The sequence below is a fragment of the Drosophila suzukii genome, chromosome 3 (genome assembly GCF_043229965.1).
Source record: "Drosophila suzukii chromosome 3, CBGP_Dsuzu_IsoJpt1.0, whole genome shotgun sequence".
Classification (NCBI taxonomy): Eukaryota; Metazoa; Arthropoda; class Insecta; order Diptera; family Drosophilidae; genus Drosophila; species Drosophila suzukii.
Genome location: NC_092082.1, coordinates 2,080,917 through 2,105,458, shown reverse-complemented (window position 1 = coordinate 2,105,458; position 24,542 = coordinate 2,080,917). Strand labels below are relative to the sequence as shown.

The following is a 24,542-nucleotide window of genomic DNA, read 5'->3' as shown; positions in this document are numbered from 1 at the left end:
ATATATACGGGTACTATTGGTAGCATTACCTACGTACGAATATGCCCGACTCACAGGTTGCCAAAGTGGACAATTTAATGTGGCTGTCATGTTAAATGCCAGGCCAATAATTTAAGCCTCATTTTTCGTGGCTAAGAAATGCTTCAGCTGGGTGGCAAACAGTCAAAGGAAATCATGGAAAACTTACAAATCGCATTGAGGAAATTCTGGACTGCTACTGCAAACAATTAGAAAATCGCAAAGGATTGATAAAAAAATATATGTACTTCCTTTTCCGTTCTTTTATTCAATAAAAATATTAATACACCCAAGTCAAATTTAACTTTGAGTCATTTATATCTATAAAGTTCTTAGGTTAAAACCAAGACCTAAAAAACAAGGAAGAAGTACGCGATACCATAAACCTAGTTTCAAAATTCAATCTTCCATCGGGTGTAATAAATCTTTCGGGCAAAGTCCAACTGCATTTCATTAACAGTCAATTTAAAATAATCGACCATGATTACTTCCGTCTAGTGGCAAAACAAACTAACTTATTAATTGAACCCAACCACGTGCCCAACTCCCAGTTGATCGGCATCGATCAGACTTCGTTCATTCGAATCGATTTGTGCAACCACAAATAAATCTAATTTTGCAAACCCTCTTGAACCCCGTTTCGCAAACCGCAAATAATGTTTTCAATAAACAATGTATTTTTCCCTATCCATGAGGCAGCTCAAAATTAAGTCATAAAAGTTTGCCGAGTTGTGAGCATCCGAAACCGGCTAAGCTGAAAGCTCTGAGGCATCTATTATTGACTTTAGAGGCTGTTTAGTTGCCAGTTGCCCGAACAGTTGCCAAATTTAGCATTCGCGCATTACAAAACACCAAAGCAGATATAGTAGTAAAACCACTTGTTTAGGATTCTATTGATGCCCAGATGAGACCCAGTTGGCCGTAAAGATGCAAAACCACACGAAAACCCTTTCAAAGTGATTGTTGTCGCTGGGACACGTTTTTAGTGTGTTTTTCGAAAAATATTGCAAAATAAGTTATAAACATGTGTATGCCAGTGTTTGTGTCATTGACTCATGGAGCAGAAAATCAGAACATTTTTTGTGAGGGGTACACCTCCTCAATACTTATTACATTGAATAGTATTAACAAAAATATAAAGTAGTTAAATATATTTATATTAGTTAAGTAACTAGTTGAGGTACGTTTTTATAGCACGTTCTCACCATCATTTAGAACAAGTTTTATTAAACCTTCTTACGCTGAGTATAAACTTATATAGCCCATGCAAATTGTTATTAATTTTATTACTATTTATTGAATTATAAAGTATGCTCGATAAATATTTTTTTAAGTATTCCAAAGCTTAAGTGATATAACATATCATCTTTTATACAACTTCTATTGTATCTCAAAATTTTTCTTATAACCAGTTTAGGAATATAATTCCTATTGAGCGTCTTAAGTTATCATTTTAGTGATACAAAGTAAATCCGAATCCTCTATAGTATATACCCCTGCTACTCTCTAATTATATCCCAACTCAGGCAGCTCCATTTGATGCGTCACTTTTACTATCAGCACTGAAAAATCTAAGCTCAGCTCGCAAAACCGAAAAATGAGCAGCAGGCAGAGTAATAATACAGAATAAAGGCGAACATCGTTTGTCGATTTTTCAGTCTGGGATACACAGAAGGGGATTTCGAGGGGGTTATGGTTATTATTGCAATGGATTTTCGGAACGAATTTTGCAAGGCTGCCGATCGCTGATGCAGTTTTGTAGCCTGTTTTTGTGTTTTGTGTGATGTTTGAAACTAATTTGCGGTTACAAGCTCGTTTTTGTGTGTTGTGTAGCCGGGTGCTCAAAGTGCGGCATCATGCCCTTTTGTTGCCTGGGCTAGGTGCTTTATTGAATGCGATTCAGGGAACTGCTCGCAAAAGTTAATTAAATCACATACAGGCCGGGGGAAGAATTGCAAAAGAGAATGATCTAATAGTGGGGATGCAGATGCAGATGCAGATACAGATATAGATTTATTTATGCATACACGATGGGGCATAGGCATAATTATAGAGACCCGCTGGCACCACGATTTTCGTGCGCAGGAGAATCTCAGCTGCCATCGCCAGTTGACAATCTAAAATCCCAGACTCATCTCATCTCGTAAATAAAAAACCCAAGAGCACTCCACTCCAAACACTTCAGAGCAAGCGTGGCAGCCCAGCAAAGTGGTTCAGTTTTCAAGTGTTTGCCATTGATATTACGGCCCACACATAGCAACATAGCAACTGGCAACTGGCAACTCGCAAGCAGCAACTTGCAACTCGCAACTAGCAACTTGCAACACCAAAAGTAAGTGGCTCTCTGTGGAAGGAAGTCGTTTGATTATCTTTTAAGGGGAGACCTCCTTGATTTTGGGACTTTCATTTCTCTCAAACATTCAACACAAAATGATGAAAAATCTTATTAAAACAAGCCCAGAAATCTGTTACAATTACTCACCGTTTTTTCAATTTGCATAAAGCAAAGTTCAATAACATAAATTGCCAGACATCAATATCGCTTTTTAGATTCGCTTTTCATGTTCGGCTTAATTTTTGCCTCGATTTTTAAGCAGTAGTTCCCTTTCGAATGGCCAAGAAAACTGCGGAACTTTCATATGCGCAATTTCGGATTTCCATGAACTTAACTTTGCTTGAATCCTTTTTTTTATTTTGGCAACTTTGGCCTTTTTCCGCAATTGTCACAGGCAATTGTCATTGCCATTGCTTGCGGCTCCGTTTTTTCGATTATTTTTTGTGACTCGGGATTTATATGTGCCTGCTGCCCATTTGGAGCACATTATGTAAATTCGGTGCATTTAAAACGGGTTTCAATTTTGTCGGTTTTCAGCCGCTGTTCGCAAACCATTTCTGCGATTCGTATCGCATCTGAGTGCTTTTCGGCCCGCTTTTTGGCTGTCCTAGCCATGCATTTTAATTGGGAAGTGCAGCAACACACGACTCTCGGCCAGGAAAGGCCATAAAAGGCATGGTTTTTTTGTTTTGTGCGCCGCTTGGTAACTTGGGATCTTGGAACCTCCAAAGGGGAACGGGAAGAAAGGCCCAGCCAAGTGTGGTCACGAGTGCGGCCTTGAAAGCGGTCTTCTTCTGTACCCATGACATTATGCAATCCCCCGATCGAGATCTCGTAGAAGGGGAAGTGAGTGAACCGGGTCGCCGAATGTGGCCAACAACAGGGGATCGCGGCTTGAATTGCGGAAGATGAAAAGCCAGATTATGACCGTAATTGTCGTAGAATGTCTGCGCTTAAAGCGTGTCTCCCAAACGGAAACACAACTTCAGCAGACAAGATCATAAAAGTTTATTCAACTTGCCAACAATTCGCAGGGATGTTAAGATCATGTTTGGTCATAAAAAGAGCGGCTTATCTTTTGAAGATGAACGCATTTCTGGGAAATTTTTAGGCTGTATAAAGCATTAGGTGTTTGTATTGTCATTATACTGCACATCATTAGGATTTTACTTCACATTCCATCATTATATGATCGTTCTTCCAATTTTTAATTTTTCTTTGTACATGAGACAATTACATATTTCTGCCTCTGAAATGTACATGATAATCTGATACGATATTATTTTGTTATCTTTTGATTACATAAACCTTTATACCATTTTTTGTTCGCATTCAATGATGAAATTGTACATCAGCATTATAAAGAGTAAAATTAATTGATACTTTTTTTAAACCTTCCAATTGAACCCCTTTCTAAATCAAGCAATATTTGACATGTTTTATTATTGCCCAACTGCTTTCTCCGCCGTGATTCGCGCCCCTTTTTATACATTTCACCCGCCTTCGCTGCCATTTCATCTTTCCCCCATGGCAATTAAGCGAAGTTTGCAGTAACTTCCACAATTTAAAAACCTAACGGCAGCTTAGCGCAACATTGGCGGCGACATTGGCTATGATGCTGCAAATGCGAATGCGAATGCGGCAGCCCCCGGCGATTGCTATAAAGATAACAACAAATAGCATTGACTAAGGTTATATATCTGGGCACGACGACGGAGCCGGGGATATAGACACACTCGATATAGCCTCCGATCTCGAGTGTCGCAATGTTATGTGCGACTGGCACCCGCATAACTAAAGTTGGAGCTGGAAATGGTCAGGGGTGGGGGCTACGATGTCTACGACTAGGGGTTCCCGGGGTCCAGTGGCAGTTCATTATGTAAACAAAGCAAGGAAAACAAGAAATCTGGCCACAAATCAATAGAAAACGCAAGTGTTTTTATTTTTTTCGCATCCGACCGACTGGCCAACAAGCTGACAAGGCGACTGACTGACCGAGTGCGGCTGTCTCTGGCTCTGGATCTCGGGATCTCTGGATCTGTATCCATAGATGTGTCTCTACAGCTGGAAACCCGAACCCCAGCTCGGTCCAGTTATGAATAAACATTCGCCGCATGTTTGTCGGGCCTAATGGAGCGCGTGTGTTTCAGGAGGCTTTTCCAGTAAAAGAAATGAAATGGAAAATGCTTTGTCGTCCGATATTTCTCTTTCGCCATTTCGTTTTCATTTTATTACATTGCAATTAGCAAGTCAAACGAAACAAGTTGTCCTGGTCCAGCCTGTTTTCAGTGTAGGTAGCTAGAGGTTTTTTCCCCCAGTGCATCTGGCATTTCGAAGGCTGAGATGGGCCCGAAAAACGTGCCCTGACCCACCGTAGATTATCGGTTCGATTCTGTGAATTATGGAAGTCAGCCGCCCAGCCGACCCCGCAATTAACGACAGTTGGGACGGACCCGGTTTTGGGCGCCAAGATTCGTGGCCCAAAGGAATCCAGTACTCCAGCACCCCAACATCCAGCCAGATCATCTAGTTAGCTGCGATTGCGCAAGCCAATGGGGCGTATGCGTAGTGCAGCCCATGGCCAATCGAAAGTCGGTGTAGTGGGCTAATTAGACAATTTCTTTATTACCAACGGAGAATCCAAGATTGCACCGAAAATAAAATGTACAAAAATTAGGATAAATCTAATAGTTAGATATATCAAGTTTCGTATACTCAATCTTATCTCATGTGCATAACTCACAGCAGATAAACAAGTTTGCAAAGCTTACATACCCACTTTGATAAATGTTTTTATAAATGGTTGTTGACACTGCCAAATGCTAGTTTTAAATTTATTACTTCATTCAAAAATATGCCAAAGACCGACACTAATTGATTTTTGAAGCAAAGGTTAATCACTAACAATGATAAGGTAAAAATAAATACAAGGATGGTATTAAAACGTGATTTTAGTGTATAAAAAATATAATGTTGTTATTAATTAACTTTTTCCTTTTTAAGAAAACACAATCTTTCTGAACTTCGTATTTTTGACAAGAATTTGGACCCTTTTTCTCGCTTTTTTCTTCCGTTTGGCTACCATAACAAAAATATAAGTCAGAATGAGGAATGTGATACCTCGTTGAGCTCGTGGTTTAATTTCCAATCCATTGGCATTCTAACCTAAAAATTTTTAATTTTTGCCATTTTTCGAAAATGAATGATGTAACCCCTTAAAAAATGGGAATATTGTGAAAAAAATAAATTTTCATAGAAGTGATGAGGGTCGTTAGCATATCTAGCAAGCTGCTCAAAACAGTCGGTCTTTTAGCTCTACGCCTTGATTTGGCTGAACTACGATGGAAAAACCGAAAAAAAATGTCGTATTTTTGACAAAAATTTTAACCTCTTTTGAAATTTTTGTTATGTAAAACTCAATGATATAAAATATTTTCTATTCTTGCTCTTGGCTTAAATTTCATAACCTAATATTAGTTTAGTATGAGTACGACAAAACGGGGATCCACTTTTTATATAAAGTATAGAAACATGAGAGTATATTTTCAAATATGTTAAACTTTTACCTTTATAGTTATAGAAAATCTAGAAAAAGGATTTTTCAAATGAAATTCTTCCTGAACCTTATTGGTATAATTTTTTGCCGGTGATTGGTGGCTTCGGCAGCCTTTCACAAAGACCCCGGGGCAATTACAGCTGTAGCCAATCAAAAGGGCATTGGTTTTTATGAACTGTTGAGCATCCGAGTAGGAAGACCTGGAACACAACTGGGCAGAGGCGATGGCGATGTCGATGGCGTCACCTGCTGTTCAAATCTTTGCATTGCCAGGAAAACGTGCCTCGGAAAGGCCGAGGAAAACTAGAGTTAAGCATCATGATGCAAGAGAAAGAAAGTTGCCACTCGCGGCTCATAAACGGCAATCTCCTCGAAGACCAAGCCCCTGGGTTGGGGTATTGGCGCTACAAAAAGGGTCCAGGTGCCTGCTCTGGGTCAGTCCAATCCACCAATGCACCAATCCGACAGTCACGTTAGGGCATGTTAGCCAACCGGCGGAGATCGCCAAGATCCATAATGTAATGCATATTGCCGGGGGTTCGGGTTCGGGGGCCTTTGTCTTTATCGACTGCTCGCTTTTTGACACTAAATTGCCTTGACTAAGTTGAAGTCTCTGGCCCCTAACGAAGTGTGAAAGATGCTGGTCTTTGATTCGCCTTGATTGCCCAACTTGTGGCATGCACGTCCACCGGTCCACCAGTCCCCCAGTCCCTCAGTCCAGCATCCAATCCACACCAGCTTTTTGTATTTTTTCAACTGCTGTGCACCGTGAAGATGTAGTTAACAACGTGACTATGTAATCAGCATCGCTGGAGCCGCTAGGAAGTGGCTGCTCGGAGCTTTCGACTGCTGCCGTAACCGCAAAGTGCAAATGATTTTCACCCCGGCCACTCCTCCTTGGGGGCCAATCTCCGGTCACCATTTGGGCACTGGTCCTCCTCCAACTCCCACTTCGTTATGTTTCTAATCAAATTAATTTCAGCAGCAGCTCATGCCCACGTGTCCGGTCAGCATGGCATATGGAATGGGACTCGGCCTCGTGATCCTCTGGCTGCTGCAGATTGCGCATACGCAGCGTGGCCCCGTAGAGCACATCGAGTTTTACAACGATTACGGCCGAAATCACGACGAGGAAAGGGTGAGTCCCGCAGCTGCTTCGCCACATTGCAGCAAAAGCTTTTATGAAAACTAACAGTTATGGTCCATATTTCTGGAAATCAAGGATTAACTTGTATAATGTTGTATTTAACCAACAAAAACGTGCGAAAATAGTAACTAACATGTTTAGCTTGGGAAAAGCACTTGATATAAATAGCAATCAATGCATTTGAAGATTATCAAGCATTTTATTTTATCATCTGAAAAAGTCATATTTAAAATAAAATAGCTTAGATATACTTTGCATCATCCTTTAAATATCCTTTTGTAAGCTTTATCAATGGTAGTATAATAAATTAATACTTAGAATATATTTTTACCATTTATCATTATGGGATTTAATTTTTAAAATACCGTTATTCATCACCTTAAAATATATAAAATCTTTATACATATATTTGAAAGTTCTGATGGTTATAAAAACGTCTTCAATTTTAGACAATACGGTTACATGTTAAAATACTTAAAATTCAATTTACCCACTTAAGTGTGATTAACCTTTTCAGCCTAGTTATTTTAATATCACCTTTGCTTATTGTTTAGAACATTCATATATCTAAATCGCCAGACCTGTTAAATATACTAAAGTGTATGGCAAATATTATTGTTCTGTTTTAAAAATATCATTTATTTAAACAAATCAAGGGGCTTACATGACACATTTAGATAAAAGATACTATGATAATAAAAATGCATAAACTAAATATATTTAGTAATATTTTCCCCAAACAATTTACCCCTCTCCACAGCTCCACTACTCGCATCAGTACCACATTTCCGACCTGGCCAGTCAGGTGCACATCCTCCACCGGGAGCAGCGGCAGGGGGACCAGGTCTCCGGGTCCTACTCCCACCTGGAGCCCAATGGCCACGTCCGCAGCGTGCACTACGAGGTGCGGGGACCCAATCGGGGATTCAGGGCCGTCGTGGAGCAGCGAACCGGGAACAGTCGGGTGCATCAGGCCCTGGAATTCCGGAGCAGGCAGCCGATCCGGGCTCTGGCCCTCGCCGAGCCTGTGGCATTTGTGATTTAAGACCTCCAGCGGCGTGAAACCGGCCCGGAAAAAAGGAACAGCAAATAACAAATAACAACCAACGACAAGCGAATTATTTGTCTTGTTTTACGCAGTCGTAATTTGCAAAATGTTTAATTGTCTTTCAATGACTTCGCTGACTTGTTAAGTGGATTTCTAATTTGAAATTTAAATTGTTTTCGGGAGGGGCGCATAAAATGTAAACGGGCAATTTTATTAAACTTAAAATGTAAATATTTTGGGGCTATAATTCAAGCAAAGACGAATGAATGAATACAAATTATTTTCCCTTTGTTTTGGGTAAACAAAACAAATGCGAGTGACTAGAGGCAACGAAATTCGATTGTTATCTTTGGGCTGCTTTTGTAAAAAGAAATTAATGGCTACCCTTAGCTGGGATATTATCTGCAAGCCCATCTTGTGGCCATGCCTTTTAACTTGAGTAATTGCTTGAGCCACCGAAAAACGGTAGTAAATTAAACACTTTGTATTCGGTACAATCAGCTACGACTGATGTTAGCTCACTTTTCAAGCGTCTGAATATGAATTTCAAGCTTAATTATAATAAATTAACCCCTGTGAAATATTGTTGACGTATTTTTGCGCTACTAAACCCGTTGACAAGCCGAAACTCGGTTAACGACACCTTAACAAAAAGTCAAAAGGAGCCAAGCGGGCATAAATCAGATATTTTTGGGCTGCAGAAAAAGAATGATTGTGTTTTTGTTAGCTTTTCGTGATAATTATATTGTTTCCATTGCTGCCTGTTGACGTCTCGTGGTCACGGTCCTAAGACGCCGCTCTGTGATCACCGATCAGCTTAAATGATGGCCCAGAAGCCGCCGCCGTTCAACGACACCGCTAATTGCCCCGGCTAATTGCCGTATGTTTTGTTGGCACTGCTTTTTGTGCCCAGTTTTGAGTGCCCGGGGCGATAAAAAGCCGTTCAAGAGAGTGCCAATCAGCGGTGGGTCCGTTATTCCGTTTGACAGCTCACCTTGTCCGGCTTGCCCTTTAGTCGACCCTTGGCCTGTGGACAATTAAAAGGCCATTTAGGCGCCATCTTCTTCGGCGGAGGGAGATTAACCTCTGATAATCTCTCTGCCTTTATTTGTTTATTTATCTCACATCAAGCTGCCAAGTTCGCGGCCTAAGTCGTTGGTTAATAGCGGAAATTGTTGCCTAATTAGCTTTGTTTGCATTTTCACTAGACCACGGATTTTATGTGAAATCGTTTTCTGGTTGAAAAGTTTTTTATAAAATCATAAGAGGATTTTCGTTATGTACAAAAATTTGTAATATGATTTAAAAATAAACGATTTAAAAAATCAGACGAGTAATTACCACTTACCAAATAACACAGTTAACCTGAAGTTCGTTGCTTAAGTCTTTTGATTTTAAGGGAAATATTGCCTTGTGCCTTGTAATCAATTCTTTGATGTACGTAACCAATTTATTTAAAGTTCGTTTCCTGAGTCTTTTGATTTTTATGCAATTATTCAAAGATTTAAGGTTATTTTTCTCTACTGTTCAAACTCTTCTGCCCAACATTTTCTTCAAAATCAGTAATTTCTGTAATTAATTTAATTAGTATTTACTCCGAACACCCTTTTTGCGATACCCACATTAACTTCAATTAGGTTTAATGAGGCCCACCTTAATTTCGTTGCCAAATACCTTAACTTTTATTATTCTCTCTATACCTCACTAGTAATTACTTTTATCAACCTTCTGCTGGGATTACCACACATGCCCAAAACAAGTTTGTTGCCTGAGTCTTTTGTTTCTGCGTAAAGTGGTTCCTTAATTTCAATTGCCATGCTTAACACACATGCCCAGGTTCCTTAATTTCGATTAGGTTTTATTATGGGATGTTTAATTTTATTAATAGTTATTTACAACATTGTGGGCAAGTCTTAAAGGTAATGTTCACTTTAATGTTTTCTTGTTTTTCCTCAGCTGGCGGCTCAGCTTGGACCGCTCAACTGGTCTGCAACGAGTTTCGCTCCTGCTGCAGCTTCTTCATCGCCATCTTCTCCTGCTCCATGCGCAGCTGGAGGAGCTTCTTCTGCTTGTTGTGCTTCTTCAGATGGGCGCTCTTCTCCTCCGCCAGCTTGTAATTGGCAATTGTTGTGGGCTGCTGCGTGCTCGAAGATGTTGTCGTCGATGGGGCAGATGTGGTGCTGTCCGAGGATGGAGGTGGTGGTGCGGGGGTGGTAGTGGTGGTGCTGGTGCTGGTGGTTGTTGAGGTGCTGGAAGTGGTGCTCGTGGCGGACTGGGCCTGCTCCTCGTCGAGCCGCTTCTCGAGCTCCGCCTGCCATTCCAAGGCCTTCTCCTCCACCGGCAACTGCTGCAACTGCAACGAGATGATGCATGCGATTATGACATGGACATGAATATGGATGTGGATGTGGATATGGCTGAGAATGTGGTTGTGAATGTGGCAAGACGATTGTGAAAGGGAGAGTGGGTATGTTTGCGTTGCGGGGGCGGCTGAAAGGCATTTACAATCTGCAGTGTCAAAAGCGGGGTTCGTGTGTGTCTGAGGTGTCTGGCTTTAATCTCTTGTACAATTTAAATTTAAGTATGTAGTTCTAAATGCATATCAGGTATCGTTATCGCCGCTTCAGTAGCGCACAAATCGCTTGCGACTCTCGTATTGCCTTACATAGTTCCAGGGATACGCGTTCTTGGCCTTCTCGTAGGCCTTGTACTTCTTGGTCTTCGCGTTGTACTTGCCCTGCAGCTTGTCGGGCATCACGATCGCCGTGTACTTGATGCCCTGTCCGGGCACGTACTGGGCGGCCAGGCCCGGCACGGAGGTCACTCCGCCGCTGTAAGAACTGGTGGCCAGCAGGCCGTAGTTGTTGCCCCTGGGCGGCTGGTTGTTGTAGTTGGGCGGGGCATAGGGTCCGGCGGGAATCGCCCAGGTCCTTGGGCGCGAGGGCGGGGGCAGGACGTAGCTGAGATGGGAGAACCAAATTAGTTAAAATTTATAATAGATTATGAGATCATTGAACAGCTAACATATGTTCTTTGGGTACATACGAAATTAATCTGAAGTTTAACTGGTGTTAAAAAACTGTAATGTTTATACCTGCGATAATATGCACTAAATCACCATGTTCCATGTTTTCCATGTTTTTATTGTTGTTCTTACCAACACATTTTTTGTTATTCAAAGATGATGATTTTTAAAAGAAAATTGTATTATTAGTCTCCTCTTCTATGCATTAAGACTTAGATTATAACTACTTTAATCCAATAATAATAGGTATGACCTAACAGTACATCAAAGTTTGCCTATAGACCTCCAAACATTTCAATGCAATTTTTATATAGTACCTAAAGACAGGAAACTTGGCAAAGGCAACAATCAACAATGCTGCTCGTTAATTTTCTCTATATCATCTGTCTGAAAGCGAAACTTCGAAAATACCAGATATTCAATGCATTTATATAAGTAATGTATATAAATTGTCGGCTGACCCTTGCAGCTAGTTTTTCTGGTTGGCGATCGCATCGAAACCCGTTTGCACTTACACATAGGGATTGGGGTTGGGTATGTCATCGCTCTGGTCCTCCCAGACGGGCGCTGGATCCCGGTAAGGCTTCTTCGGCGGCTGCGGGGTGGTGCGGGGCGGAGGCGGTGCGATCGGTCCTGGGTTCGTGCCCCAGTCCACCCGGATGGCCTGCGCCTGCAGGCTGAAACTGGCGACTGTGGCGACTAGCAGCAGGCAAGGAGTAAGCTGGAAAACGAGTTTTGATTTTTTTAAATAAAATAAAATATATGTGAGGATCCTCGCCAAAAAGGTGCTTTGCATTGTGTTGTGCTTGGCAAATTACTACACGATTCCATTGCCTGATATCATTGGGAATCAAACACCCCCGATTTTTAGATCAAGATAACCCGATTCGAGACTCAAAATCAAATGTCATACAATCCGCTTCGCCTTATCAACACAACCTCGACTCGATACTCGAAATTCAATGATCAATTAAAATCGCTTTATTTAGTCGCATGGCAAATTGGACACAGACTCAGTCAAATCAATTTCAATTACAACTTCAGGCAAATAAACACTTTGCACTTGAACTCGATTGGTGTGTATAACTTGAATGTAATAACAATAATTACATAAAAAATAAAACAACCCCCTCGCCGTCACTTCTCTCGATAATAAAACAATGTCAAGTGTTAAATTGTTGCAGCTGCCTGAGTTTTTGATTGACTAAAAAAGCGCTCATATATTCAAAGAAACTATTTACTTTATTGTTCGCTGATTGCCTTGCACTTTGCTCAGATGTTTTGGCCTATGAATCGCAATTACCCATAAATATTTATGTCGACTGTTTGTTGGGTTAATTGAATTACCCACTCCAATAAGAGATTTATGGTTGATTAATTACATTCAGTTCAAGTTTTTATTTAATACAATTCCCTGTCGTTTGACACTTTTTATGCGATTCTCAAATCGATTACAATGGACAACAGTGCAGAATGTGGCATTATTTATGGTATATGGATTGGATTGTCGAGTGTTTGCTTAACTAATGAGCCTTGAGGAAGTGTGTGCTTTAGTGCTTTGGACCCCGCCGCAAAACGCACCCAATCCGCAACCGCGGGCAATATAGTATGGGGCTAAACTTTTACTGCCGAATACGGCCATTAGTTACGTCACGGCATAGAGTTATGGCCCGGCCGGGAGGATAGGCATCTGGCAACAAATTTGTCAGCGCAGTAAATGCCAAAAATGGTATCGATAACGCTGATGTATGGATACCATCTGTTGGCTCGGCTTAGGACAACCCGAGGTTTATTTTTATTGACCAATTTCGAGAGGCTGGGATTCTTGCGCCGACTACAAATCGATCTATTTCGCTGGCGATTTTTCTCATGATTGACAATCCAATTGATTAATTGTGCACTAATTTTAGGTTAAACTGGGTACACAGAAAAAATCTGATGATCGAATTTATCGACAATGTGGAATACAAAAAGGACCTAATACTATTATGGTTTCACAATCTGTACGATTTATTATTGTAAATTATAAATTATAAATTAAATTAATAAATTATTTTATAAATTTCAAGTCAACAAGTTTCAAGATATGTCATAATATAACATTGACAGCCAAAATATTATGCAATTCTTTTCGGGGTCCAATCTTTTGTCCATAAATTAAACGTTTGACAACAACATAACCCCAATGTGGGATCGTGAGGTGGCTAATACCAGCAATTACGTACAACACTTGCCCCGAAGAGGCAGCGGTTAAACTGTCAGCGGGCCCGACTATCCCCCATTTTGGCTAATTGATTGACAATTTTGCATTGACAAGCATTTATTTGCTATGCACAATGCATATTGGCATAGAGCCGGCGGTTGCAGCAATACCAGTTCGCCGATCGACTCTGTCATCGCTTTTTGTGCAATCATAAAAACAGGCAGAAATCAAGGCCGGCATTAACGATCGATGCACAGTACATGCCAAGTTTTTGCCCGCTATCCCAAATCCATGGTAGAGGTTGTCATAAAAGTAAGGTGAAGCCGAAACGAGTCCAGAAAGCAAATGGCAGGTCTCTCATTTATATAAGAAGAGATTGGATCTGTCAAAGACTTTCAGTTTCATTACCTTAAGCTGTCTTTCAAGACCCTATCGGAACGAATATTTAAAAACGTTTTATAGTGCGTTCTTGAAACAATATTCTTTGCGCACTGATCCTCCAGAAAAAGATACCACTCCTTTGTAGTTTTACTTAGCTAAAGACTAAGTAACATGATCTCATTCTAAAAACCTAATGATATTGTAGATTCTGTCTTCATAAAACATTTATCTAACGACATTTACGTTTATTTTGATCATTTTTTCGGCGTGTGCTTGATCATGGCGTTCGAAGGCATAATTCCGAGGCAGAAATCAAAGCGGTGCGGACAACTATTCCGATTCAGCGCGATCTCAACACGTTTCGCTCCGTTTTGAAAACCTTTTAATGGCTCCAGTTTGACAAGACCTGTTATTAGAGGCATGAGAAGCCATAAGCTCGGATTTGTGTAACAATGGTCGCCCTGCTGGCAGTGTCACTTCCGACAGACAAAATAGCTGACCCTGAACTTGAGTGGATGGTTTATGGTAGATCCCACAGCGAATTGAGATTTTCTCGTTTATTTGTTTTTTTTTTAGCCTGGCTTCTTAATGGCTTCAGAACTGCGCAGTCGGTTGAACGAACCCGAGTAATTGGAGACTCTCCTTTGGGTCGTAATACCGAATCGGAATACTGGGCACTCCTCTGCGGCCCAAAACGATCTTGATCTGGTAATCTCGTAATGGTAATGAGCGGCAGCCGCCCGCGGGCGTACCAAAATTCTGCTCACTAATTAAAAACAATCAATAACGACTAAGTAAACGCCGCTCCACACGGTCGGCATTGCACCGCATTATCATTATCTTTGATTAACGCAGTTTAGACCGAAAATAATCATTTATTATCAAGCTGACTCGCTGGGCTGCAGTTATGTTTTCTGCAGCGTGCTTTGTTCGAATCTGAAATTAAGTGCTTAGACAAAATATTTTTGCGAAATTTTGTGCAACCAAAAAACAAAACAGAAACCAGCTCGTGCTTATGATGTTTTTTGGGTCAAGCTTAGATTTTATTTAATGTGGCTAAAATTAAAGAAAAGCCTCCTTAGCCAGCCGACTTAGTGTGGACTAGAGTTGGATATTCCGGCTCTTGGTGTGGTGTGGTTTCCAGCTGGATAAGTTGCCTGAGATCTGTGATCTCGGCCTCTTAAGTTATTGTAAATCTCTTTTATTACACAACATTATCGAAAAGGCGAAGCAAAGTTTAACGCTTGCATTTTGGCGCGTTCAAATTGTAATTCGATAATAAGTATGCCATAATCATTTTAAAAACGCCTTAATTGAAATAATTTATATTGGCTCATGGGGGTACCCCTCACAATAAGTTCGATATGCCTGGTTGGTCGTGCGGGCCGAAAAACTGCAGCTTAATTATGAATATGGGGCATATGTTTTTCAGTTACCATTTGTGAATTGCATTTTTGCAATGCGGGCAAAAGGCGAAGCCCCCAAATAAAAACGATAATGATAAATGGCATTCCCCTAGCTTTCAAATCGTGTCAAGAGTGGGTGATGAAAGTAAGTCAATGGTATACAGCCGGTATATCCACAATTATCGAAATCTGACTATTGAAAGCAAAGGAGAGATGCAAAAGCACAGATCATTCATCACTCAAAGTGATTTCAACAAAACTTAATGGGTGATAGGCGGCAGATAATGAACTGTCTTCGAAAGATAGAAATCATGAGGGGATTACTCCAGTTATGGCTTGTTATTAAAGCCCACAATCGATTATGCTCTTTGGCCTTATATTTAGCTTTTGAAAAGGTCTTGAGAAGATAATCAAGCGATCACGACTGGAAATGGGTAACGAAATAAGATGATAATTTATTACAAAACGATTATACCAACCAGTCGATCGAAAAAATATTAGCATAAAGAGATGTAAAACAAAACAAACAGATCATTAAAGATTATAATAAGAAGACGTTCCAAATATTCCACTCCACTTCCTATCTATTAGTTTAATCTTAAGACTTTAACTAATTTAAGTATTTGAATGAATTTTTCCTATAAGGCCTACACGTTCTCTGAAAAACTGTTGTATAATATAAAAAATCTAATAAAAACAACTGAGGAACTATCTTCTTAAGAAAATCTAATGATCAATCTTAACACATTTGCAGCCCTATACTTTAATGACTTGCTTAGCTAATTGATCGTGATAAAAGCTATTCTTTATAGAGGATTTTCCAAGCATAAACTTAGCTTAGTCACAGCGAGTAAGTAACATCCGCCTGAAGCAATTACTATCCCCGACAAGCTGGCAAAGCCAGAATGCTGATCAGATCCAAGCCGACTTATATAGTGCTTTATCAATCGGAGCCGCATATGTGGGTGGCTGTTAGGATCTGCCCAACGTTAGCGTGAAAATATCATCCATAAATCTGGCTGCCAGTTGCCGCGCCGTAGGTGATCATTAAATTTACATCTTAATGGCTTCTGGTGCAGAACGCGAAGGAGAAGACATCCGGCAGATCACTGAACTGGGTCCAACTATGATGGCCAAGTGGCCAGTAGCTAGGTGGCCTTCACTTCAAGTCGAGAATCATAAATAAAGGGTTCAAGAATGACTTCATCTGCCCGATGTTGAACAGCCGAAGCGTGTCACGTAATTAGCCTTAGCTATTTTTTTACATTGCGCTCTCATTTGCATATAAAGCACGGGCCTAGCCTCCGATTCAGACTCAGAATGAGATTCAGTTTCAGTTTCAATTCAAGTTGTCGTTCTTCCAGTTTAGAGGCACATATCCATCTTCATCAGTCTAGAGACTCCATAGAGGAGAGGTTCAAGGTCCGGCAAATTGTCGCTCGTTCAATGCAATGGCAGCCGTTAACCATCCATCAATTAAGCAAACTAACCTTGATAAATCGCAGAACAAACAACAGCCCCCCATCCGCATCCCCACCCCCGAAATAAAGCGCATTAAGGGGCTAGCTAGCGTTAAATTTGAACATGACTCTTTGACGCCAAATCATTATTTCGTGGCTGTAGTTTCGTTTTATTTCTTGGCTGCGCTCGTTTGTCACAGACCCACAAACTCGTTTCCATTTTCATGTTTTCTACCAGCTTAAAATCATTTGTTCGACTTATTTTGTCTGGCTGCCATTAGATTCGGTTTTCAGTGCATTGATACAAAGTGTGCACAATGAACCGGGTGTGCAAAAACCAAATGGAGGTGAAGTACCGAAAACAATATCGGTGTTAAGCTTCCTCATCAGTCTGATGTCTGCACAGCGAGAAATGCATGTACATTTAAGATTGATTGGTCTTGTGGCTTTATTTATTCTTTTGCCTTGAAAATGTACTTCATTGTTATCTTTTAGATATATATATGTTTTTATAATCTATAGTTATAGGATACACCTCCCAATATGTGCCAGCATCTCAAAAAGTCCTTATAATGGATCGCGTTTATATAACACTTATCAAGAACTCTTTAAAGTTTTTTCTGCATACCATACCATGACAATATAATATTTGTATAAGCCACTCCTAGAATGTTGGGAACTCCAGAAGCTAATATATTTTTAATGATCCTTAGATGATAATTACTGCTTGAAAATACTTATATCTAATAGTTTCCCGTGTGCATTTCAAGCGATATTTCGACATAACCTTGTGCTGGGAGATCGGCACACCAGCTCTTCAGATCTGTCGGTTAGGTGGCAGATGTGTCTTGAGTTATGATAGGTGATTGGCAGCGATTTGTCTTGGTTTTCGGTGAAGGTGCCTGCCTGGCAGACGCATTATCGATCGCTTTTTGAGGCTAACCCAAGTGTTTCTAGTTTCGAAATTTAGAATGTCTAGTATCGTTTTACAAACTGAAGAGTTTAAATGATTTGTACATTTTTAAGCTGTCTGAAAGAGCTCTTAAGTATTGACATATTGCTAGATGATATGGACAAAAGATTATCTGTGTGGCTTTCTCCCCCTCCAAAAATGCCAAAAATATGCTATTTCTCATTAATGAAATCTCAGAATTTGCATACTTTCCCAGGCAAACAAATAGTTGGCTAGAAGACCAGTATGATTATGCACTTTGATTAATTGCCACACTGTTCCCATGCTATTTTAGATTTCAGAGGAGTTCAGCCCAAGTCAAGTCCATATACATAACAAAAGAATAATAAACAATAATCGATGGCCAAAAGTGATTTGCAAATCGAATAACCAAAATTTATAAGCAAACCAGACGTGGGAGTCAATCAGCCGAGCAAACAAAAAAATGGTTAGAAAAAAATTAATCAGAAAATATTAATAAATAAGTAGACATCATGTTGATTTCAATTACGCTGGCAAAATGCGCATTTTGAACCTGCTGCCGCAGCTCAATGGGGTTAATGAAATTTCAATTCTTTTCAAAAGCCAATTTCTTGTTCTTCTCTTATTTTTTATGACTGCGTAGGTTTTTCGCCTGACCATGGTGAGTAGGTGGATTCTATTTACAAGACGGGCATTGTCTTGCCATCGGAATTTTTCCCAGACAAACCGACAGAGCAGGGCAAACTTGACCTTTTTCAGTACTCAGTATACCCAGTATCTCAGATTCTGAGATGCTGAATCTGCTGATTTCACTCGCTCGGACACAACATGCAAGGGGCGTGGTCGGCTTTTAATTAACACGAAAAATTGGCAAATTAAATACTCGTACTTTGCTCGCTTACAAAGTCGACAAAATAAATGACTCGAGAAGCGGTTACAGAAGCTGAGGCAGCATCTCGAGTGTTGCGTAATTCATTAGGCATTCAGATAAACACGGCTTGCGAACTAGATTCCAAGTTTATCAAGGAGATAGCTCAATGACTTCCCATATATGTATGTATATCCTAACAACTTTGATTGACTTTAAATTAATTTAATTTAACTTAATTGTAATTGATAGCATAGTAATTTTAATTGGTTTTAAAATATAATAAAGTGATCTAACGATTACCTATAAATAATATAAATAACTATATATTATAATAAATCAGGGCATTTTTTTAAATTTGTTTAAAATGTATTACTAAGGAACTACATATTTTTATTATTAATTAATTTTAACCTGATAAATTTAAACTTAACCGATTGCCAAATTCTTTTGCCATTTCGTATCGAGCCCAAGAATGTTAAAGTTCGCTCAACTCCAAGGTGGAACCGATTTGGACAATGGTATCACTGGGAGATCTCCCCGAAATGTTTCAGCAAAGTCATTCATTCTGGACATTCCGAAGGGGCTGCCAGTTTTTCTGGGCTGGAGATCTACATCACCATAAATATGTCCCAGGGAAGGCTCGAGGGCACCAAAGTGTTTGCCAGTTGGGCATTTCTGGTTTTTTCGGCCAGTTTGGCCAGTTGATTGACTCCATCTCGATAGCAGAGGCTCATTGAATTTCTGGCATTTTGGGCGGTTAAGTTTCGCAAAGAAAAATGGAAAATAACGTAAAGACCGAGGAAAAAACCTTCGAGACGTAATAACTTGCATTTTGAGTAGGGCACTTAATGCGTCTCAGTGGTTTTTTCATTTTTTTTGTCTTACTAGGACCGACTAACCCGGGCGCTAATCATAAATCTCAACGCAACTGCAAGTCAAGACGCCTAATCAACGGTTACCGAACCAAAAGTTAATGTCTGTCAGCCAGTTAAGTGTCTTGAACTTTTAGCCAGGAATGTTGTGAAAATGGGAAAAATAAATAAATCGAAACGAATCAAGCAGCGAATCGAGTTAAATCAATTCCAGCCCAAACAATAGACCAATGGTCAAGACAATGGTTTTTCGAAGTTTTGTGTGTTCAGGAGGTCAATGTGCTACCGTTAGCGTTGAAAATGTTTTTTTTTATGGAGCGTGGCCAAAGTTGCATTTGATTGTTTTGTAAACAAACCGAAAATCGGCCGTTAATTTGTATAATTTGTGCTTTGTTTGGCTGCTGCATAAAATCAGCATTAAGTCATGGATGTAATGCAGATATACTGAGTGATTTGTCAATAGCTGAACCAGTAATTTCAATCACAATGCAAAGTGCTGACTGATAAAATGCACGCCCTACCAGGTGCTGGAAGAAATATTTACCTATTTGTAGTATTTAATTTGAGATGGATGATTTGAGCATACCCATTTCGTTTACGGAAGTCGTTTAAATTAACAAATTGCATTTTAATATGATTATGCTTTGCTGCGGGCTCTTTGTCTGTGGCGAATCGCCAAAAACAGAATTATAAAAATAATCGAACACGTTAATTACTTAAATGATGTTGCACAAATATTGTTTTTTTGCCTGGCTGGCGTATTTTGACAATTAATGACGCTGATTTCACTCAGGCCATCGCAGAGGGATTTCATTTCCGGTGAGACATTGGCTTTACAAAATGTACAAACAAGAGTTGGAAAACAAACTGGCCAAAGAACAATGCGTATGTAATATAAATAAGAATCGACATCAAACCGCACTCACATGGCCAATTGTGGGTCAATGCCTTTGTCAACTGCAGTTTCTGTATTTTGCCTACAGAAAGAGTGGTTTTATGTGGTTTGCCCTTGGCGGTGCAGTCGAGATTATGGGAATCCGAAACACATCCGATTACATTGTGTTTTTTAATATCTAGCAAATATGATGCAAAAGCTGGAAATGAGCTCAGAGAAACGCTGGCACACATTTCTAATTGATTTGCATAAGTTTCTGCTAACTATTAATTTTAATTCAATAAATTCTAATTTGTTATTCCTATTTCACAGAAGATTTCAGATTTTCAGAAATTTATAATACGTTTCTTAGAGTGAATCCCCATATAAAAAGGCAAACGTTTTCAAGAACCCTGATTAAACATCATCATTTCCTAATTTTATTACGCCTTTAAATATTTATAAAGCGTTATCTGAATAAATTCTTATTTATTTTAAAGAATTCCCATATTTATATATTGTATAACAAAGTATATATTTATATTTGCCATCTTATAAGGCAAGGTCCAATGACACGAATGCCTGGTATTGCTCATGCGTTGATGCGAAATTTATGCAGTTGCCAAGACTGTGTGTCAATTTCGCTGGCTGATCGCGCTTGCGATTTAATTATTTCAAAAATTATGTGAGAGCAAACACAGAATGCGAAAAATGCATAAATACGTGCATTGATTACCCCCAAAAAACACGAGCCAATCGATTGCCGGGCTACACGTGTTTGAACTCAATTACGGCACGGAAATCGTCTTAAAAACGACAATAATATATAATAATAAATATGTGTACTTACCATTTTGTGTGGATTCGATACGGTCAAATGAAACCCGAAACTTCTAAGTCGTTTAACTGGAAAAATATTGGTTGAATTATTGAAAGGTAAGGCATGAGTTTTACTACAATCACTTTTTAGTTGCACTTGAAGTTTTTGCACAGAAAGTTGTTCGGCTGTCCCCTAGAAACAGATTTGTTACTAATTTAAACCGATCAACTGGTCAGCCTCAATCGGAAAATCACAAATCAGAAATCAGAAGTCACTTCCATTAACAATCGGGTAGAGCCTGTATGCCTGAGGGCACATACTATATAGTAATTGTAGACGACACTGGCATATCGAATGACGTGTGGGACAATATCGAATCAAATCAGATTTAAGGTAAATACCAAATGGAACGGCGACCGCTCATTATGCAATCCCCTTACTTAGTTGGACCCTAGTGAATGGTTACTTTTGGCGGTGATTGTGTGTCGGCGATGACGATGACTTTTGGCGTCTCAATTGCCAGTGTGGTGTGTCTGTCCACGGCAGCATTTTGGCTTTCTGGCGGGGATCGAGATCGAGATTCGTTCCACACATGGCCAATGGTTAGTGGCCAATGGCCGGTGGCCAGCCTGATAAGAGGGTACTTTTCATTCGACTCCGGCGAGGGGGTGTAGCGCACGATCTGTCGCGCATGCGTAAGCCATGGAACCAATTTAAATGACCATTTACCATTTTCATGAAAATCTTAGGTACGGTTAATTTTCAATTGCCTTTGGCGGCTCTGGGGTCTTTTTGGCCACACAGTGTCGCAAAAGGTGGAGCCAAATGCGAGCCACATGCCACGCATTTTAAGTGCCGTCGAAGTACCAGGCATTTGCCATCGCACATATCCGAGGAAGAAGGCGTGCCAGTATGTGCTGTCCAGCCAAAAATATCAAAAAAAGCAAATAGAAGCCGGCCCATGTCACGGCTAACAGTTGGAACGTGACTATGTTGAGACGTACTCTCGGATTTTAGGCGTCAGAACTGGAGGTCACCGCGTAGAATCTCTAGCCGAACCAAACCCGTTTTAGGCTGTAATATGCCTGCAGATCAGGTGACCTTAGAAGCGAGACTTGTGGCCAATTTAAGGAACCATGATATGTGCATACATTAAGCACTTTATTTTTATAGAGCCGACAAACTAGTCGGAGAAGATGCTACGACGTTTGGTCTTGGCAAATGCAAAACCAATTTGCGCAAATTAACAAGGTCTTAAAATCATTGGCAACACCCCGGCTCAAGTACCCACAATTACCAGGCTGCGGCAGAGAAAACATTTCCGGCACATTAAACGGAAAAAACTATACGGAGATAAAGGCAAACTAAATGCGAGGTGGCTGCTCATGATAATAATAATAATAGGCGGCCTGTTCAAAAACTCATTTCCAAGTTGTTGCATTTAAAGAGGCCATAAGCGTTTCTCTGTTTTTTTCCCTTCCATTTATACTATTTTATTTTATTTCGGCTGAGAGTGAAAAGTCATGGGCGAGGTTTAATTTATGGCAGCTCGGGAAACAGATTTTTCTGCAGATTGGTTATGCATATTTTTGGTCTTTTTTTTGGGGTATTTTGACAAATGCCTTCAAGTGTTTGGTGCGTGCAAAACGGCGGACCGCCTTCAATTTTATTTATCTCCTGTGGAATTGATTTATTTATTTGCATAAATTTAACACGCCTGCTACAGCAGCTGCGCAGCCTGCAGGCCATAAATTGTCTGCATTGCAGCACGCAAGTTCGTTGCCTGAGTCTTTTGTTTCCCTTGCCGATTTTAACGATCCTTTTATGTTTATTTTTATTTTCATGTTTATCTTTGCTTTCTTGCACTTAAGAACTTCACAACACACGTATGGGAGTATTTTAGCACGTTTGCCTCATCAATTCACACTGCACATACTTCGCTGCTGCTGCTGCTGATCTCTGGAGGATATATATGGTATGGATATATACAGTATGTAGTAGGGATCTCGAGATCGAACCGCTGCTCTTGCGCTAAGGCGTGACAAAACTCATTGAAGACACGGGCCACACTGAAAGCAGCGAATGTGGTAGCATCAGCACAAAGTCTCCGTCTCCCTGCGCTGGCCATCAGCTGGTTTGCGAATCAGCCAGACGGCTTCGAGCCAGGCCCGAACCCCAAAAGCCGAGCCCGAACTCCAGCTCGGCTGCTTTTCGCTTTGTTTTCTATTTTTCAGCAGTGTTTTTCTCGCTTTTTGTTTAAAGCCAGCAACATGTTGCTAGGGCCGTTTCCGGCAGGGGATTCTTGCAACATGTTGCCAGTGCAGGGAGTACATGGCGTATACGCGATATTAATGATGTTAATATTATTTATTAGGACGTACTAGTCTGCTGATTCAATTTTTATGACCTATGCACCAACGTTTTTTGTTCATATTAAATTTAATTCTTGGAATTCCGAAAATTATTATTATCTGTGATTATTGAGTCATTAAATTATAGTACCTACTTGTAATTTAAAGCTTTTAATTAAATGCATTATATTGCTCAATTGCTTTAAATGTAGTAAGAAATTCTTTAACAAAAAAAAAAAAATAAATAAATTATCCTGAAGTTTTTCTCAAAATGCTTTACAGGTTTCAACAGGTCTATTGCTATTTATTTAAATGCATCACCTTGACCTTTCCAATGCCTACAGATTTTTACGAGCTAATTTTACATTTTGTTTATATTTAAAAGCAAAATACATTATTCTTCTTCAAGCAAATATAATCAATATTCAGACACATGTTTAATAAATTAAGCAAAGCTAATTTATATCGCTTCCGTTTTTCATTTTAATGACCCAAAATGTTGTTTTGTTGAAAGTGCTTACAGCGCAACTGAGCAAATATTTTGCTGTACCGAATAATGCATTAATTATTAATTAATGATTTGCTTAACTTAGAAATATTTAATAAATTAAGCAATGCTAATGGATTTGATATGTTTATTAATTGTTATTGAAGTAATTCAATTATAATGAATAAATACAATAAATGATTTTTTGTAAGTGCTGGGAAAATAATTACTTTTATAAACGGTAATTAGCATTAATCTCACAGGCCTTTATGAGTTATTTGAAAGCATTAGAGGTTTTGATCAAAATATTTAAATCTGAGAGATTGGTAACTTAATTCTCCATGATTTTCCTTTCGATGTCGTTCGGAACCGGCTTTTGCTAGTAGGCCTACGTGGAGGTGGGTCATCCCTGACCTCTTTCAACAAGTCACTCGGTGATAACACACACATCTGTTCGCCGAGCCACACTGAACCACAATTGAACGTGGCATTACGGAGAGCGATTACGTGAGCGACATTGAAATCGGATATAGTGTGATATAGTCTGAGGCGGCTCTGAGCTCTTTACGCATGAGCTGAAGGCTGACGTATTTTAATTTCTTTCATTAAACACTTCAATAGCCCCCACAGCGAAGTGGTTGTCCCCATCAATTTGATTGGATGTCAACCGAGTTTGATTTTATTGGCTCCTAACTTAATGAGGCCCAGACAACACTCGTTATAATTATCGTTCGCCTTATGTCAATGCAAAATA

General features: G+C 39.8%; 2 protein-coding genes across 4 annotated transcripts; one reads left to right on the top strand and one right to left on the bottom strand.

Annotated features, from left to right (window-relative positions):
* The first annotated feature begins 1,495 nt into the window (after positions 1–1,495).
* On the top strand, positions 1,496–9,083 carry Cpr62Ba (Cuticular protein 62Ba). 2 transcript variants are annotated; one of them, XM_070995705.1, is made up of 3 exons: positions 1,496–2,350; positions 6,898–7,047; positions 7,817–9,083. In XM_070995705.1, the coding sequence occupies exons 2-3, from the start codon at positions 6,901–6,903 to the stop codon at positions 8,099–8,101; spliced, it is 432 nt and encodes a 143-aa protein (XP_070851806.1). In that variant the 5' UTR covers positions 1,496–2,350; positions 6,898–6,900; the 3' UTR covers positions 8,102–9,083. The 2 variants fall into 2 exon arrangements, with proteins under 2 accessions (XP_070851806.1, XP_036670310.2); XM_036814415.3 differs by having other exon boundaries at positions 6,895–7,047.
* Positions 9,084–9,945: 862 nt separating this feature from the next.
* On the bottom strand, positions 9,946–23,124 carry GV1. 2 transcript variants are annotated; one of them, XM_065864363.2, is made up of 6 exons: positions 22,887–23,093; positions 21,094–21,142; positions 20,981–21,036; positions 11,645–11,850; positions 10,770–11,064; positions 9,946–10,457 (listed from the first exon to the last, which is right to left on the bottom strand). In XM_065864363.2, exons 1-6 carry the CDS (start codon positions 23,076–23,078, stop codon positions 10,083–10,085), a joined length of 1,173 nt encoding a protein of 390 aa, XP_065720435.2. In that variant the 5' UTR covers positions 23,079–23,093; the 3' UTR covers positions 9,946–10,082. The 2 variants fall into 2 exon arrangements, with proteins under 2 accessions (XP_065720435.2, XP_016934933.2); XM_017079444.4 differs by lacking the exon at positions 21,094–21,142 and having other exon boundaries at positions 22,887–23,124.
* Positions 23,125–24,542: the final 1,418 nt, after the last annotated feature.

Excerpts from the sequence above, each read along its gene's own strand:
- Cpr62Ba (XM_070995705.1), top strand. The coding sequence starts at position 6,901 with ATGCCCACGTGTCCGGTCAGCATGGCATATGGAATGGGACTCGGCCTC. Across the intron at positions 7,048-7,816 it reads GAAATCACGACGAGGAAAGG|CTCCACTACTCGCATCAGTA; the intron begins GTGAGTCCCGCA and ends CCCTCTCCACAG.
- GV1 (XM_065864363.2), bottom strand. The coding sequence starts at position 23,078 with ATGGCCAGCGCAGGGAGACGGAGACTTTGTGCTGATGCTACCACATTC. Across the intron at positions 21,143-22,886 it reads TCAGCAGCAGCAGCAGCGAA|GGGACAGCCGAACAACTTTC; the intron begins GTATGTGCAGTG and ends ATCTGTTTCTAG. Across the intron at positions 11,065-11,644 it reads CCCAACCCCAATCCCTATGT|CTACGTCCTGCCCCCGCCCT; the intron begins GTAAGTGCAAAC and ends CTCCCATCTCAG.